The 17,583-nt window shown below is 32.2% G+C and overlaps 4 protein-coding genes across 4 annotated transcripts; 1 reads left to right on the top strand and 3 right to left on the bottom strand.

The window, feature by feature from the left end:
- The first annotated feature begins 1,415 nt into the window (after window positions 1–1,415).
- Window positions 1,416–6,210, top strand: LOC110993208 (transmembrane emp24 domain-containing protein eca). The gene is made up of 4 exons (XM_022259363.2): window positions 1,416–1,654; window positions 1,782–2,005; window positions 5,430–5,573; window positions 5,903–6,210. Exons 1-4 carry the CDS (start codon window positions 1,522–1,524, stop codon window positions 6,050–6,052), a joined length of 651 nt encoding a protein of 216 aa, XP_022115055.1. The 5' UTR covers window positions 1,416–1,521; the 3' UTR covers window positions 6,053–6,210.
- A 170-nt stretch (window positions 6,211–6,380) lies between these two features.
- LOC110993209 (UDP-N-acetylglucosamine transferase subunit ALG13 homolog) lies at window positions 6,381–7,124 on the bottom strand. Its single transcript, XM_022259364.2, has one exon. The coding sequence runs from the start codon at window positions 6,902–6,904 to the stop codon at window positions 6,392–6,394; it is 513 nt and encodes a 170-aa protein (XP_022115056.2). The 5' UTR covers window positions 6,905–7,124; the 3' UTR covers window positions 6,381–6,391.
- Window positions 7,125–8,072: 948 nt separating this feature from the next.
- On the bottom strand, window positions 8,073–10,246 carry LOC110993329. The gene has a single exon (XM_022259542.2). The coding sequence runs from the start codon at window positions 10,058–10,060 to the stop codon at window positions 8,339–8,341; it is 1,722 nt and encodes a 573-aa protein (XP_022115234.1). The 5' UTR covers window positions 10,061–10,246; the 3' UTR covers window positions 8,073–8,338.
- A 1,440-nt stretch (window positions 10,247–11,686) lies between these two features.
- Window positions 11,687–16,704, bottom strand: LOC110993247 (aminoacylase-1). Its single transcript, XM_022259426.2, has 9 exons — window positions 16,554–16,704; window positions 16,006–16,175; window positions 15,688–15,856; window positions 15,179–15,325; window positions 14,413–14,483; window positions 13,996–14,112; window positions 13,361–13,456; window positions 12,606–12,739; window positions 11,687–12,396 (listed from the first exon to the last, which is right to left on the bottom strand). Exons 1-9 carry the CDS (start codon window positions 16,666–16,668, stop codon window positions 12,192–12,194), a joined length of 1,224 nt encoding a protein of 407 aa, XP_022115118.2. The 5' UTR covers window positions 16,669–16,704; the 3' UTR covers window positions 11,687–12,191.
- Window positions 16,705–17,583: the final 879 nt, after the last annotated feature.

Raw genomic sequence — 17,583 nt, 5'->3', positions numbered from 1 at the left:
AATAGTCCCATCTGGCAACGCTTCGTTCCAAGTTCGAAGGCATAGGTGATGAAAAGAATTTTGGATTCATCCGCTAATACGTGAATAATTACAGTGACAACACGTGTGGACAAGAACAAACGTGTTTTCTATAGCCAGAACATCGGCTCGTCATAACACCGTGCCGAGTTCTAGCAGTCTCGCCGAAATACTCGAAACATCGGCCAACGCCTTATTCTTGCGAAAGCTCTTGTATAATCTCGTCGATAAGATCTTATATATAATATTATACATCAATAACAAATAAAGATCTTAAATACACTTAATTTAATCGTTGTTGTTACTACTGTCAGTGTATGGAAAAAAAAATACAACAATTTGACATAGCCAGACGTAGCCAAGGGGTGCCACTTCGCTTGTACCTTACATAATACGAAAAGTATTTGGGATTAGTATCGATTTCGTTTTTATGTCGGAAATATACAAAAATCCACTCTGGAAGGGATCCAAGTCATCTATATATAATCTAGTAATATACTACATGGTATAAAACAAAGTCGCTTTCTCTGTCCCTTTGTATGCTTAAATCTTTGAAACTACGCAACTGATTTTGATGCGGTTTTTTCTATATATAATAACATCCATTAAATAGTGGAGAAGTACTGTTATTTTTGAGATTTCTAATATGATGTCGTAATTCGTAAATAATTACATTTTTTCCGCTTACATTGCAAACGCAGGCAGAACCCTACGAGTTTTATCAAAATAATGTACTAAGTATTGTACACATTGAAAAGGTCTATAGAAAAGTCCATATAGGATATAAGTCCATATACTTAAATATAGGTATATGTCTATCTCTTATGGATAACCCACAATAACTTTTTTGTAATTTACTTTTTACGACAAAATATAATGTCTAATTTTCGAAGCGATTTTAACCAATACAGCATTAATCCTTAACCAATTAAATACCTTGAATACATTGTTCATTTAATATAGATCTATACAGCCCATTACAGCTTATTTAGCAGCGATCGAACGGGTATATTATCGGAGCTTTCCAGCGACGGAAATAACAATTCACAATAAAAACCTGCTTTTCATCAGCATTGCACCCGTGCGAAGCCGGGGTGGGTCATTAGTATATTATAATACATAATTCTAACTTAAACTAAAAATTAAAACTAAGATTAATGTGTAGCGTATCGTAGATACGTGATTTATAAAAATATAGAACATCCCATAAATGTCTCTATCCACTTCGGTCCAAACTTGCAACCACTCACTGCGAGAGACGTCCAAGGGATTGACATTAGCTCTCGGCCTATAACGTGACTATTTCATACATTTGTATCGCTTAGCGTTAGTGGGTCAGGCCTGTCGCAAAGCGACTTTGTCTAAGGTCCCCAGTATGTCGTTTGTCATTATAAAAGTAAGATGACGTGTGTGACGTGACATAAAATAGAACCTCACCGACAGCAATTGATTTCGTGATCCTATATTTCTAACGATTATTAATTTGACTTTAGTTTATTTAAGATGTTTATTCGCTTCTCATCTATAATACCTCTGCTGATAACCTTAGACCTGTGTTTTGGTTTATATTTCCATATAGCAGAAGGTGAAAGAAAATGTTTCATAGAAGAAATACCGGATGATACCACTGTGCTGGGTAATCTTTTGCTAATTTATAAGAAAATGTACACTATCTTATCATTAAAAACCAAGCACTTAAGGGCGATAGGAAGAACGTTAACATTTTAGGTCTATACTAAATCAGTGTTTTACGTTTGTTTTAGTAAATTATAAGGTGGAATTATATGACCCACGATCTGGGGGATTCATGCCTTCTTCTCCTGGCATTGGTATGCATGTGGAAGTTCGAGAACCAAATGATAGAATTCTCTTATCACGGGTCTACTCATCTGAGGGTATGATTTCATTTACATCAACAACACCTGGAGAACATGTAATTTGTATGTATTCTAATAGTACATCATGGTTTACTGGATCTCAATTAAGGGTAAGCTCAAATTTCCCTCATGTACATGTTATGTGTATTCATTAGTGTGTGTCATGTATGTTATGGACTTTTCTATAGACCTTTTCAAGGAGAAAGCCCTTAGAATGACTTGTGCACAATAAATGACAGTGGGCAACTTATTGGTTGGGAATAAAACCTCAATTTAAAATATCTTTAATATTAAATACTTACTAAAACTTTAAAGAAGAAAAAATATTTTGTCTTGATTATTAAATTACTAGAAGCAGCTTTGGCCTAATGGCTTCAGTATATAATTCTCATTTAGAGTCTATAGGTTTGATCTCTGTTGTGCAAAAATTGATTTATTATTTCCATTTAATATGAAATGTGTGAATAAAAACATTGAGAGGAAACTAAAATGCCTTGAAAAATCCCCAAAAAAGTTGATAGTGTGTGTCGCACTAAAATTGATTCCCTAATTGTTTATGACAAATACAGTATGAAACGGATACAAAAATCTGAAGCCTGTGGGGTATCGTATGTATAGACACATAACAATATATAAAGGAGAAATAATATAATTAAACAACCATCTCAGACAAGCCTTGGAAACCGACTCCTTATTTTATTCATTTTAAATATAATGTAGATGCTTACAGGGCATTGACTTAACCTAGATAATAAATGCAATGTCAGAACGATTGCGCCATATATGTAGGCATCTACATAGTTCCCCCCTTTAAAAAAAAAAAAAATAATAATAAAGATGTAAAAAGAGCAAGTTAATACATTATGATACAATATTTTAACAATTTACAATATGATTAAATAGTGTTATAAGAAGGTAAGTATTTAAAAATAAAAAATAAGATGTTTAAACTTTCTTAGTAACTAACTGTTGTTTTCATATATCCTACTATCTATTCTACCGTACTATCATATATCCTATGGTTAAATTCACAACGCAAAACGCACCACTGGACGCACAATTCTGCCACTTCGTGTTTTTGTTAATTCATCTTTGTCATCATTTTGCAACTGACCGAGTTTTTGATTATAAACTAACCGGTCATTCACCTGGTCGTCACTTAAAATATATGCAGGCTTCAACCTATCTATTGAGACTATCTTTGTTTTGCGTGGCAACTGCAACTTGTAAAATTTTTCATGTTTTTCAAGTATCTTGTATGGGCCTTCATATGGTGGAATTAATGGTTTCTTTGCGGCATCGGTCCTTATAAAAACGTATTTGGCATTTTCCATATCACTGTGTATGTATGGCTTGTGTTTGGCGTGGTGGTTGTCCTGAAATGGACTTAGTTGTGACATCATTCGTTGTAGATCATGTGTGTACGTTTCTGGAGATGTAATTTGCTTTTTCTGCTCTAAAAACACTCCTGGTAATCGTATATTTGTACCATACAACATTTGTGCAGGGCTAACGTTCTCGTCTTTTCTTAAAGCCGCTCTTAATCCCATCAAAACAATTGGTAAATCTGTGGACCAATTTGTTGTATTACCACGTGCCATTAGTGTTGCCTTAAGGGTCCTGTGCCATCTTTCCACTATGCCGTTTGACTGTGGGTGGTAACTTGTTGTCCTATTTTTCTTAATTCCTAACGCCTTAGTAAGAGAAATAAATAAATCGGACTCGAACTGTCTCCCTTGGTCGGATGTTATTACAGATGGACATCCGTAACGGACAATCCAAGTATTAACTAAAACCTTCGCGACTGTATCTGCGCTTATTTGCGCCACTGGCACAGCTTCTGGCCATCTTGTTGCCCTATCAATCATTGTTATAATATATCGCTTTCCATCAGACTCAGGGAGTGGACCGACAATATCGATGTGTACGTGATCTAAACGTGACGATTGTTGAAAGGTTTCAATAGTTGCTGAATTGTGTCGATGTACTTTACTCTTTTGACACGATACGCATGTCTTTGCCCACTGTCCGATGTCTCTGTTCATACTTGGCCAAAAGTAATGTTCTGTAATTAATTATTTTGTTGATCTTATACCTGGATGTGTAACGCCATGCATAATGTCAAAAACCTTTTTTCGGAGTGTATTCGGCACATATGGACGTACTTTTCTAGTTGAAAATTCGCAGACTAACTCCCGTTTGTCATCGATCTTTATTTTAGTCCATTTTAAGTTTACTTTAGTAAATAATTGTTTGAGTTCACTGTCCTCTAATTGCATATCTGCCATCTCTTTCCAATCAACGGGTGACGGACAGTCTATTTGGCTTATTCTCGACAATGCGTCGGCTACCGGATTCTGGTTACCGGCGAGGTGTCGAATATCCGTTGTAAATTGTGCGATGTACTCGAGGTGACGTAATCGTCTTGGGGATACCTTTTTACTTACGACATTTTGCTTGTTTGTGAACGCATGGAATAACGGCTTGTGATCAGTATAGACAATCAATTGTCGCCCTTCTATAATAATTATATCTTTGGAAGTGTGTTATTGCCATGTAGACAGCCAGCAACTCACGGTCGTATGTGCCGTAGTTGGACTGTGCCTCGCTCAGTGCTTTGGAGAAAAACGATAAAGGCTTCCATTCGTTATTTTCATACTGCTGAAGTACCGCTCCAACACAAGTTTGTGACGCGTCGGTCATGACAGACAGTGGGGCGCCGCTGGCGGGCGCAGTGAGCATTACTGCATTACTCAAACTTTCCTTGCATTTTTCAAATGCTTCGGAAGTTTCGTCGGTCCATTCTATCTGTGTCTTGTCTCTTTTTCTCGCATTACTTTTCTTAAGGTATCTGTTAAGGCAAGATTGGTATTTTGCTGCCAGAGGTATGTTATTTCGATAAAAATTTATCATACCTAAAAATCGTCGCAGTTCTTGTATGGTTTTTGGTTTGGGGTATTTTGCTATAGCTTCTACTCGTCCTGGTAGTGGTTTGACGCCGTTAGGTGTAACACAATATCCCAAGAAATCGATCTCTTGTCGCCCAAACTCGCATTTGGCTAGATTGATCGCAATTCCGTGCTCGTTCAGTCGCGTGAATACTTCCTTCAGGTGGTTTCTGTGTTCTTCTTCTGATTTCGACGCAATTAAAATGTCGTCGACAAATGTAAAAATATAGTCCATCCCTGGAGACAGAATGGAATTTAAAAACCTGACAAATGTTTGTCCTGCGTTACGAAGTCCGAATGGCATTCGTGGGAATTCGAAAAGACCAAACGGTGTTATTACAGCTGTCTTTTCAATTTCAAGGACAGGAATTTGATTGTAGGCTCTCTGCAGGTCTATTCTAGAGTAAATAGATGTTCCAGGAAAACTAATATATAAATTAAGTTACCTGCCTTCTCGAATGTTGGATTGCAGTTCAGGCCACTACTTTTATCATAGTTTTGAAAACTTGTCACACCTAGTCAGACAAACTGCCAAATCATTTGTATAGATTTTCTCCACATTTCTACAGAAATCAAATAATTATAGGTACACCTTGATATTCAAGTGGGTGAACATGCTGTTGACTATGCAAATGTAGCCCAAAAAGACAAGCTTACTGAGCTGCAGCTTAGAATTAGACAATTGCTGGACCAAGTTCATCAAATTACTAAGGAACAAAGTTACCAAAGAGTAAGCATGCTTTCCATATCAGTAATTATGTATAAATAGTGCAAAAACTAAACTTATTTTACCTTACCAAGTAATATTATAATAAATTGCAGGGGTCATATCAATTTACATATCAATAGCAAAACTTGTTGTTTTTGACTAACTTTCTTTATAAACTATGAATCTCTTTGAAAATTAATTTAAATATTTTTTAGTTTCCCAGTGTTAGTTAATTGTTATACTGTAACATTTTAAGGCATATTTTGAAACTTTCTAGGAAATAATACTAATGCAAACATTAAAGCCTTAACATATGTATGTTTGCAATAAACATTTTCACTTATTTACAGCACCGAGAGGAACGATTCCGACAAACATCTGAAAGTACAAATCAAAGGGTACTTTGGTGGAGTTTATTACAAACTGGTGTCCTTCTAGGAATTGGCTACTGGCAAATGAGGCACCTTAAGAGTTTCTTTGAGGCTAAGAAATTAGTTTAAATTATCTTATTGGTTTATATTTTATAAAACAGTTTTCTCATTGATTATAAATAAGGCTATAGTTTGTGGAAATCATATTTTATTTTGTTTCATATATTTTTGTAAATCTCCTGTCAAAATGTTTAATCAATAAAGATGTGTTTTATTTGGAAATCTTATGAAGATGCAATTTAAGATCATGATACACCATTTAGGTTATATGAACAGTATGCAAATATATAAAGTATTCCATGGCTTGTTTACATAATAAGTTCAAGTTTTGTAGGAAAATCCTTTCTGTATTTTATAATTTTTATGTGGTCCAACTTACCAAATAACTTAATCATAATATACATATATTTAATCTTGTACATTTAAAATTCTATTCAGTGATTGAAGAAAGTGTTTTGGATTAGCTTTTTCCAATGGTTTTAATAAACTAAAATCCATTTGGTCTAAAGTACAAATTAAGGTATTGCAAGTGCAATAAAATAAATGACCATCCACTTGCATTTGTTCTGCTAATTCTAGTTGATGATTATCCATGAGATCTTCGTTTACAACTACCAAGAGTGGTTTACTTGCATTTAAAACTTCCAAAACACTGCCAGCACCAGCATGACTTATGACGAAATCGGAATTTCTTATATCATTTTCTATAGAATCTTTAAACCTGTAACAATGCAGTTTAATTCCATCTAGTTCGTAGTCGCCTGGGTCCATTTTACTATTTCCAATTTGAAAAGTAATATAATTGCATCCAGATCTCTTTAAAGCTTGCAAAACAGGAGACGACACTATTTCACTGCAAAGTAAATCAAATCGTGTGGTGCCAACAGTAATAAAACATTTTTCAAAATATTTAGTCGTCATATTGTTTTGTTATTTTAAAGCGGCGATCAGTAGCAAGTACTTATGATAAGTTGTTTACGTAGAGTTTAGAATGACACCAATAGTAATATTATAATGTAAAGTAGAAACTACAAAACGCGATCTTTTAATCAGGGAGAAAAACCTTTGAATTTGGATTAGTATACGTTAATGGAGCAACAAATAATTTTTTTAGTGTGTGGTTTCTAATCACAAAACACTATCTCAGACTTGACAGATGACTAGTGTTGCCCAATACTCAATAGGCAATAGCTTAGCTTACTGAATGAGGTGTGACCACTGACCAGTCGTGTCAACAAACCTAATCAATCTTGTAAGGACAAATATAGAATAATATATAATAAATAAATACCCCTAATAAAAAAAATATGTATTTAGACTAGCATCTATACCACATCTTCCTTTAAAGCAGCCAGATTTTATGAGAGCATGATTTGTTTAAATAAGTTATGGGATGTTCTATATTTATAAATCACAACCCATTTTTATCTTTGTTAAATTGATATATTTCTTTTCTTAGTGTCCTGTATTTATATTGACACATATATCAAAATCGTATAGAAAATACTACACCAAACAGTATGTACATTTTTAGTGCGTATCTACGATACGCTACAAAGTCTCATTGAAAGTGTTATTATTTCTATATGCCGATATTAAATCGAAAAATATCTATTTGTTTTATTTAATACCCTTAACTTGAGAAGGGCCTTTGATAGAATTTGTTACAGGCCCAGCGCTGGCTTAATCCGGCTCTGTTAAGATTGAATGATTATATTTGGATCCAATTATCCTCTGGTAGTCTTGAGCAGAGGTATAGGTATTAGAAAATCTGTTATAAATAAAACAAAATAAAGAGTAGAATTTCAGAAATAAAACATATGTCCATATTCTAATTGGTGTCCCAAGTCACTATAATATCATCGTTATGATGTCAAATATGTTACAAATTAATTAGCAGCAAAATACAGCTCTCGAAACTGGATAAGTTTCATAGTAGTTCTAGAATCCGGGCCTCAGCGAGCTAACATGTCTTATGGGCGTCAAAAACTTATTGGATTTGTACATACAAGAGTCAGTTCTCCCTTATGGACATTTGAATCTTATCTAATTTATTTCCTTTTAATGTACTTTGAAGAGAAAAACCAAGTATCAGCCATGCCTAGTTTATTTTCAATGTGGTTGAACGTTCATTTGTGTAACCAAATACACAAGGCTTTACGCACAGAATAACCTCCAATTAAGATTACAAATTTACAAAATATTTGTATGCTAATACTCAGATTAAAGAAAAAATAATTAAAATAAATCTATATAAATTTAATGACTGGTAAACTAAAATTTAAAATATCTTTATTCTTGCTTCAATTGTTATAATTATAAAAAACCATACCTTCTTTCATATTTATTCAGTCTTTATATTTTGAATAAATATGAAAAAGGATTACTATGTAGTGCACCATGCAAATCAACGTTAATTACTTTAACGGATATATGGTGCTGTTGAGATTTTACCTTTGCCCTATTTAATGCCATTAGCTGTTTATTTCTATTGTTTTCGCTTATACGGGCATATAAGTATAAACAGTATAAATTTTTGCACTTCTGAAACATTAGTTGATAGTCATTATTTTCAAAATTCTCTTTGCTTAACTCCACTATATGCACATTTTCTAAACTACTGCATTGACTTAAGAACATGATCAAAGTTTTATGATCAATTCTCTTGCCTAATAATCTGACATTTTTTATAGACTTGCTCAAAGGAATAGATCGAGCTATAGATTTTATATAATTCACACTGAAGTTATCTTCGTAGTTTAATGTTTCCAGTTGTAAACAGCACCGAAACAACACATTAAAAAATTCACTACTGTATGGTATCGAACCCGTTAAGCTTAAATATGTTAATTTGGTTAAAAAGATAGATGATGGTGATAAGGCTATTGGATTTTGTTTTGAAGAATAGTTAAAGTATATTGATAACATGATTCTTTCTTTTTCTTTAAAAATGTCATCATAATCAATTACTATACTAGGTTGACCTAATCTTATTTTCTTACAAGATGGTTCCATTCTATCTATACTATTTGCTGGATTTTCCATAATAGGATCCTCATACTTGATGTAAAATCTGTCATAATTATGAGGTACAGGTTCGTTTTTAGTTATGTCAATGCAGTATACAAAATAAGGCTTAAGATGTCTTTGCAAGCGACTAAAGAATCCTTCATTAAATACATTTGTTTCTTTATTCCAGAATAAAAATACAGCTTTATAAGATGGATAATGCTCACACAAACTTGTTAAAGAACCTGGTTCTTTATTATAATTGTTTTTGATAAAGTCTCTAAATAATGATGTGCAATAAATTTGAGTTACACATGATTTTGACATTGTTAGCAAAAAATACTCATAATTATCTATATTGTGTGGAAAATGTGGATTGTTCAAAGATTCTATGTCATGTTCTGTATTAACTGAAGATATGACAATTTCATCAAAACTTATTGGCACCAAGTCACATTCAAATCGTGTATACAGCACATTATGAAGTTGAGAAATACTAAATTTCAATTTAATGTTTTTAGTTTTTTGTAACATAAATAAAGTATAAGTATTATAAACTAAATTTAGTAGTGATCCTATAAAATGTATACTTTTAAATTTCTCAAACACATCCTGACACATCAGTAAAATATTCCGTGATACATCTTGCAAAGTTTTTAAATTTTTTTTATCAAATATAGAATCAAGAGTTACATCTGTTATAGTAGAACAGTTCTTATAAATTTGTAAAAAGTCAATAATACTTATGTTAGTATAGGAGACATTAATTGTTGTTAAGCACTTTAATCTTCTTATTGCAGATTGTAACAGCGTTTTATTTAAGTTGTTTACACAGGCCAAATTCAGATTTACTATAAAAGGGGCAATGTCTTTAAAAAATGGTAACTGGAGTATATGTGCTGAAGCCATTCTGTTACAAGACATATTACATTTCTTCATTACTTTAAAAAGACAAATCACATCTCTCGTTCTTCTACAGGTATTATATAAATTATTCACTGAAGCTAGATCCAATTTTTTAATGATAAGTATAAGAATTTCTTCTGGCAATGAAAGTAAGTTACACATTTTTTAGGTCGTTTATGTTCAGATATGTAAGCACTTGACACTTGACAGAATGTACTCTATTTAGTATGCTTCACACGTACACGGACTATGGTATAGACCAGGCATCGGCCGTCGCCGTACAGCATGTGAGATAGCGAATGATAGATCATCGACACAACTTCAAAAATCAAAATGTATATCTCGATTTTTACGATATGATACGATTTTTTTATAATATATGCCACTTATATTGCCATGAGAAATTTTTTCCCATTTTTGTGGGGTAATTTTTACGATGAGAAATACTATACCCCACAAAAAAAAATCAGCGGGTGCTCACTCACTCTACATACATATTATTAAACAGTTACCTGAAATTAAACGACATCCGAACACTATACAAGCGCTGCGTAGTAAATGTTCTACCTAATACACGACAGACTTCCATTATAGGAAGTCTGTGTAATACACAGACGATGTTTTTGTACAGTTGTTTGTTTGTTATCAGTGTACAGTATATATTGGTTAATTTAGATTTGATATTAGGCCTTTATCAATTGGTGGCCGTCTCGGCTGCCGTCGTCTGGGATGACTATATCATCCATGGGCGTCAGGCAGCAGTATGCAAGGGGTGCACCTTGCTCTCCGTCAGGAAAGCAACATACATTTTTTTATTAAGTTATCAGCCTTTAAAAAGATAATAAAAGCAAATAAATTTAATTATTCAAGTAATGTTATAAATGACCCAAAAATTTTAACATTTCGTAATCATAGTAATTTAAAAAAATGTCAACTCAATCTACTCAAGAAATAATAAGTGTAGCAAAAAAATGATTACCAAAAGCTTGTTATGATTTATTGTTGTTTATATAATATTTTTTAAAATAATTTTACGGCCTGGTAACGAGACCTTTAAGCCAAGTCTTATTTTTGATCACTAATTCACATGTTTTATATATATTATTATGCTGAAAATAAATTTGACTTTGACCGTTTGACACGCAAAGCTACGTCTTACGAATCTAGAATGTACTAAGCTACGGTTCGTGCTTTTCAATATGGAGATTGTGACTCTTCTTTTATTGCTCTATGGCATATTTTTTTAAAGTATTTCAGTTTTTAACCTCAATTTCGTTTTAAGGGCCTAAATGAAATGAAATCTAAAATCTGTGCAGTGGAAAACTGAAAACTGGAAAATTTATTCAAGTGCTGGTAGCCCCAAACGAGTTATAATACAACTACATATTTACAAAAGACACGAAGTGAAGACACTACGGCTTTTATAGCCAATTATGCAACAATTCACCATGACTGACACTTTAAATACATCTCTTTTAAGGATAAAGCCTTAAAATATGGGTTTGACTTGGGTTTCACAGATTTATCAGTAAGCGGTGAAAACTTGTTTGCCACCAAGGGCTTAGTGGCGTACGAATAAAAACCGAGACAGAAAAACTGATACTCTGATACTCTGTTTCGCTCACACTTAAGTATTTCACGTTAATGTCTTCTCTCTTTAGTCACAGATCAAGTAAAGGTAAATTCTAGTAAGTTAATAATTGTGGCAACAAATAAATACACACTTATTACTAGTATATTAATATTTATTACATTATACCAAAATAACAATTTTTAAGTTATCATGTCTTTTGGCTTTGTTTTTAAAATAATATCAAATATAATATCAAAAATGTATTTTAAAAAAAACGTGAGTAGGTACTTTATGGCTATGCTATTGGTGTCTTTGAAAAATGCTGTTAATCAGATTTTATTAAAAACTTCTCTTGACCGTTTTGTTCTATTAATGTAGTAAATGTGTGTGTTCCTTCAGGACATTAATAATATGTACTACAATTTAATATTTTATTTTAATTGTAACAATAAAATATAAATAAAAACTGTCTTATTTTGTAGAGATAAAACAATGATATTTTATTGTCGATTACTTCTATTGAAAATTACAATTTAATTTAGATAAAGTGTAACAATATTTCTATACGACTACGCTGAAATCCAAGAAATAACTGCGACAGGCGGGATACGTTATTGAAATATAAAATTAAAAGTGAAAGTTAGCCCACACTTGGTCACGAAAGGTAAAGGTAGGTATGTATTTTTGTACATCGCGTTCCTAGTAAAACGAATAACTTAATTACACATTAGCAATAGCAGGAATGACAGCTTCATATGTTTTAATGCCTTCTAAGAACACAGATAGTTGTAGACTTTCATTATGTTCATGAAGACCTGGTGGTGTACGTCGCATTGGCGAAAATCCTAAGGCAGGGACGCCTGTCTTACGGATGAAACGAGAGTCAGTGCCACCAGGGAATGTTCGAAGGTCCAATGGAATATCTCTAAAACACAATTCAATATTTAAGTAGTAGTTACCGATTATAACCCTGGTATGGGAGATAAATACATATTATACTAGATTCTATTTTTAAACAATCACTTTGCTAACTTTCTAAATTTATTCATTTAAATACAAAAGCACTATTATTTGCAAAAGTATAAGAAATGTTATTTCATATAAATACTTAGAATTATGTAGAAATTAACTTACAATTGGTTAATAGCGGTCTTAAAAGCCATCCAGTAGCCATTGGAGGAATCAGTAGGAGTTGGTAAGACAAAATCATCCTTTTGAACGAACTCATAGGTTACGTTTGCTCCAGCTTCCGTACACCAATTCTTAATCTATAAGTATCACAGAATATGACTACTATTGGGGTTCAAAGAGCTTTGGCTTATTCTATTATTATTTATTATACAGTGGCGTAGCAAAGGGGGGGGGGGCGGTCCGCACCGGGTGTCATCTTTTTTGCAACAATGTGCAAACAAAAAAATAATAAATCGCTCGCATAAAATTTATTTTTCAGGGATTCCTCCACTAGCACTAGCTCAGCTCTATGTAGAATTCGGGGATTCCCGCATAAGAGCCTGTCGTGGGCGATTCACCATCCCATACTATTGATCTTTTAATAAATAATTAATCATATAAAATTTATTGCTTTTTACTTTCGATGGGTGACACCACCGACCTCCGTACCAAGTGTCACCCAAGGTAGCTACGCCACTGTTATTATATACAATTAGCACAATAAATAAATAATTACATATTAATTGGATTTACAATTATAAACATTTACCTATCATTTAAAATTATCTGAATGGCCCAGTCAATATACCAATAAGCTTTATTTTATAAGTATTAATTTTTAATTAATAAGTTAATTTTATTTATACATTTATTTAATAAATTAAACTTAGTACCTATATCTGATTAGGTTATAAAGTTTATTACTATTGCAAACTTACCATATTTTCAAACTCCACGAAATCGACAGACAAGGCTAAACGTAAATCGAAACTAACGGTTAGTTTCTCAGGAATCACGTTTTCTTGGATGCCACCCTAAAAATTAAATAAATTCCTTAGTACCTATGTGAATAAATAAATCATGGATTTATAAGCGAATTAAAACGATGCAGAGGTTGAGTATAATTTTCAGATATTTCATGTCACATTATAGTTAATTTTCTGAAAGCTATTGGATCACACTGGGTTACAAAATCCATACAATTTAGTGACAGAGCTGAATAATTTGAATTAAAATACTTAACGACTACCTAACACACTCGTCCTTCGGTAAAAGTATCTTTTCGATAAAAGTTGATTATAAGAAACGTGAAGTCAACGAACAAAGCATATTAATAACGAAAATAGAGTTTTAAAATAAAGCACTAGCACATATCTCGTATTTCACTTTATTTATTAAAATTCAGATATTTTTTAGTAATTTAAATATCGCACGCGTACTGGGGTCTTTTTTGATACATAAGGCCCAGGGCTGCAGCCCAAAAAGCCTTTAAGTAGACATGCCCCTGGTATTCGTATGGTAAAGCTTTAGTAGGTTGCATGTTAAGTAGTTTTAGGTTATAATGTAAGGTTACCTTAAGCATTGTTAGATTGATGGATGTTACGTCGCCGATCGTTAATTGAGGATTTTCTTCCAATTTCTTTTTAGACTCTTGACGAAGGTCCATGAACTTGTCTATGATGAATCGCATCTATATAATAAAATAGACATCTTTGTTCAGAACGGTTATATGTACAAGTGTCTCATATCCGTTCTGTAATAGCTTTACTAGTTTAGATTATGTCAATTAAAATTGAACTTGAAGGCAATCTTGTTGAAGCCTAATTCGTATTTCAACTTGTAAATTTGATTCTTAATTTAACTTTAAATACACGTTACATGTTTAAATTTAAACTATTTCAATTAGATCATAAGTTGCGTTAGCTGGCATAAAGTTATAACTATTTCCATTAAAAAAAAAGTGGCGTTAGTTAACTAACACTTCATTTACCTTTTCACCACAATTGTCAGGCAACAGTAGAGAGCCGTGACCGGACATCCCGGGGCAAATTACTCTTACATCTGTGGAAGGCAGTAATTTTATTCGTATTTTCTTTTATAATATCACTTAACATCAGGTGAGCCTCCTTCCCTCTCCTTCATCTCTACATAATGAGATAAGTATCATTTTATTTTTGTGAATTATAAATTTAATATGAAAAGAAGTATGGGAAAGTATTACTATATTTTGGCTAAATATTATAAATGGCTAAAACTCAAAAATACAATAATGAAATAGAAAACTTGTTTCTTAATATAAAATAATAAAATTAGGTTTTATAAAATTTCTAACTTCAGCCTCAATAATAATATATTGTTGAAAATTTATCTTAAAAGAAAATCTTAATAATAAATGTTAGATTCCATTCTAAATAACGACATTAAATTCATATCTCATATCCAACTTCCACAAGACTTAAAATTAAAAATCTTTGTCGAAGTTAATTTAAATTTAATTCTACCTTCATTTAGTTCAATAAACAATAAAAATCCATAAACGTCTAATGGAAAACAAATTAAACAATTCGTAAATGACACTGGAAGGAACTAGCGATTAAGATACAGAATGGGCCTAGTTTAAACGCTAGTGCTCATAGAAGTATGTTATGTATAAGGTTAACCACAGTGAATATTGTATATAGTATGTAATTTTGTTTTGAGTCAAATAAAGTAATTTTTTTATTTATTTTTTATTTATTTATTTTATGAAAACTTACGCCAAATACTCCTTTCTCCATTGTATACAACGTAATGATCTGTGGGGCTAGCAAGACCCTCGTCTAACGCAAACCCGATGTTTAATTTTGTATAATGTTCGGACTTGACAAATTGCGCCATACCTTCTCCTCCCCCGACTTCTTCATCTGAAAAGTTTAATAAAACTAAGTAAAGCTAAACTAAGAAATCATGAAAGATCAATTCCCCAATCTGTCTCAGATCAAAAAGAATGCTTACATTAATTATTCGAGCCAGTAGAAATGATTTTCTATTGAGTTTGTTTTGCGTTCTGGTGCCGTTCATACGTTTTGGATTTTTAGGTCAGATAAAGGTAGCCTATTAAAACACTTTGTATATACTTACGTATTAAAACACAATCTTGTCTAGTTGTACAAACAAAAGTGTCATAAACGTTTTTAAATGCTTGGTTACTAAATTGCTAACATCAATGTAACTCTAGCAGTGTAAACACATTATTATAGAAACGAGCAATATACTTTTCATTTACCTGGAACGAAACTCAAGTGTATTGTGCGCTTAAAAGTAATGCCTTTGTTTTTGAGCCGTTTTATTGACTCCAAGTACTGCACAGCAACAGACTTCATGTCCTGCACACCGCGGCCGTAAATCATTCCTTCAACTATGCGAGCTTCGAATGGTGGGAATGTCCAACTTTTCTAAAATTGTTGCAAAGCAAAAACATTAAAATCATTTTTATCATCCAAAGTATGAGTGTATTTATACAGAATTGTCGAACTATCGAACAACAATTTCAAATATAAAATGAACCGAAATGACAAGACGTTCTTTATGAATGGGTCCTTACTTCGAACACAGGTACAACGTCCATATGCGAGTTGAGAAGAATGCTCGGAAGGGCTGGTTCCTGGCCTTCCCAAGTCATTACCAGTATAGGTTTATTGGGGACCACCTCAAAAACTTGGACCGGTAGACCCAGCTGTGCGGCTTGACCTCTTAGATATACCAGACATTCCTCTGAAAACGTTACTTATTGAATAATACATACAAATATATGCTATGCTTGTATGTATTTTAACACAATTATGGAAAAACATAAATTAACAACACAGCTTGTTGTCTATATAATAATTATTTTCTTTAGTTTAATTATTATTGTAATGAATTGACTCATTTAAGCCTCCTATTAACTTATTCTTGTACTTCCAAACTCTATTGTTTTTACACATACAGCTGATTTTATAAAAAAAACCATAATTCAAATAATAATTATACAACTTTAACGACAAATTCCGTATGTGTTTGGTATCTGCTAATTTGTTTTTTGTTGGTGGCTAAACTAATTGTTTGTCAAGAGAATCATACATTTGGTTTAATCATACATAAGTTACTTACCATAATTTACATTCGGATGAACGCTTTTTATTCGTAGATATTCCTGAAGATTACGGACAGCTGCATCATCGCTCACCACGTTTCTTTCAGTAATTAATAAACCATTTGTAGCCATTGTCTTGCCAACTATCAATGCAATTGGTTAACACAGTATATAATTGTAATGTTCTGTATTTTAATTAATTTGTTCATATTTATAGAATGATAAATAAACCTCAAAATAGATTAGGGGACGTGGGTTGCAATCGGGACAATGTATTAATTATTTAATAAAAATCTAATACTTATGAGAATGTTTTTTTGATGTTATAAAAAAAAACAATTAACTCTAAATATATATTTAATTCTACTGTACTTGTGCAAGTCACTGAACTCCTTTTAAACGGCTGGACCGATTTGTATTTATTGTGTGAAGTTTTTTGGATTTATATATATATTATCATCAAACAAACAGCTGATATAAATATATCTTCTGTGTATGTGTTCATAATTAAACTCCTAAACGGCTGGCCAGATTTTTATGAATTTTTTTGTGTGTTCAAATGGAGTCGAGAATAATTTATATTATTCAACATTTTTTTGGTGGACGACGTGTGTACAGGCTAATATCTGTCGGATCCGCTAGTATTATATTTATATTATCAATTAAATTGATTATATTTTACTTATATGTATATTACAGTTTTTGCTCGCTTCTGCATTTTGTATTGATAATTTGGTACATAAAGAAAAAAGAAGAGATTCAGGGAATAAATTGTTAAAACGTCGTCATGTTATCTAGTAGAAAATTTGAATGTACACGCTTTAAATAACATGAATAAATTCATTAAACGTATTTTTGAGCAGTACAGTGTATTATTAGTAACAAATAGTATGAAATAAAATTAATTATTACTTTTTTCCGATACAAATAAACATAAAGATAACTTAAAGCTAGCCTTATTATAAACTTGTAGAGTCTGTGTAATCTTTTATTTAATATCTATATGTAATAAGCTTCTTTGGGGTCTTCTTCAATAACTTAGTTTTT

This window comes from Pieris rapae, chromosome 3, assembly GCF_905147795.1.
Source record: "Pieris rapae chromosome 3, ilPieRapa1.1, whole genome shotgun sequence".
Taxonomy (NCBI): Eukaryota; Metazoa; Arthropoda; class Insecta; order Lepidoptera; family Pieridae; genus Pieris; species Pieris rapae.
The sequence above is the reverse complement of the archived record's forward strand: the minus strand, read 5'-3'. Positions and strand labels throughout refer to the sequence as shown.

What these genes read in the sequence shown, in the direction of transcription:
- LOC110993329 (XM_022259542.2), bottom strand. Translation starts at nt 10,060, where the DNA reads ATGTGTAACTTACTTTCATTGCCAGAAGAAATTCTTATACTTATCATT.
- LOC110993208 (XM_022259363.2), top strand. Translation starts at nt 1,522, where the DNA reads ATGTTTATTCGCTTCTCATCTATAATACCTCTGCTGATAACCTTAGAC. An exon ending in GGATGATACCACTGTGCTGG is followed by an intron (nt 1,655 to 1,781) that starts GTAATCTTTTGC and finishes CGTTTGTTTTAG; the next exon opens with TAAATTATAAGGTGGAATTA. An exon ending in AGGAACAAAGTTACCAAAGA is followed by an intron (nt 5,574 to 5,902) that starts GTAAGCATGCTT and finishes ACTTATTTACAG; the next exon opens with CACCGAGAGGAACGATTCCG.
- LOC110993209 (XM_022259364.2), bottom strand. Translation starts at nt 6,904, where the DNA reads ATGACGACTAAATATTTTGAAAAATGTTTTATTACTGTTGGCACCACA.
- LOC110993247 (XM_022259426.2), bottom strand. Translation starts at nt 16,668, where the DNA reads ATGGCTACAAATGGTTTATTAATTACTGAAAGAAACGTGGTGAGCGAT. An exon ending in TCATCCGAATGTAAATTATG is followed by an intron (nt 16,176 to 16,553) that starts GTAAGTAACTTA and finishes TAACGTTTTCAG; the next exon opens with AGGAATGTCTGGTATATCTA. An exon ending in AAGACCGCTATTAACCAATT is followed by an intron (nt 12,397 to 12,605) that starts GTAAGTTAATTT and finishes ATTGTGTTTTAG; the next exon opens with AGATATTCCATTGGACCTTC.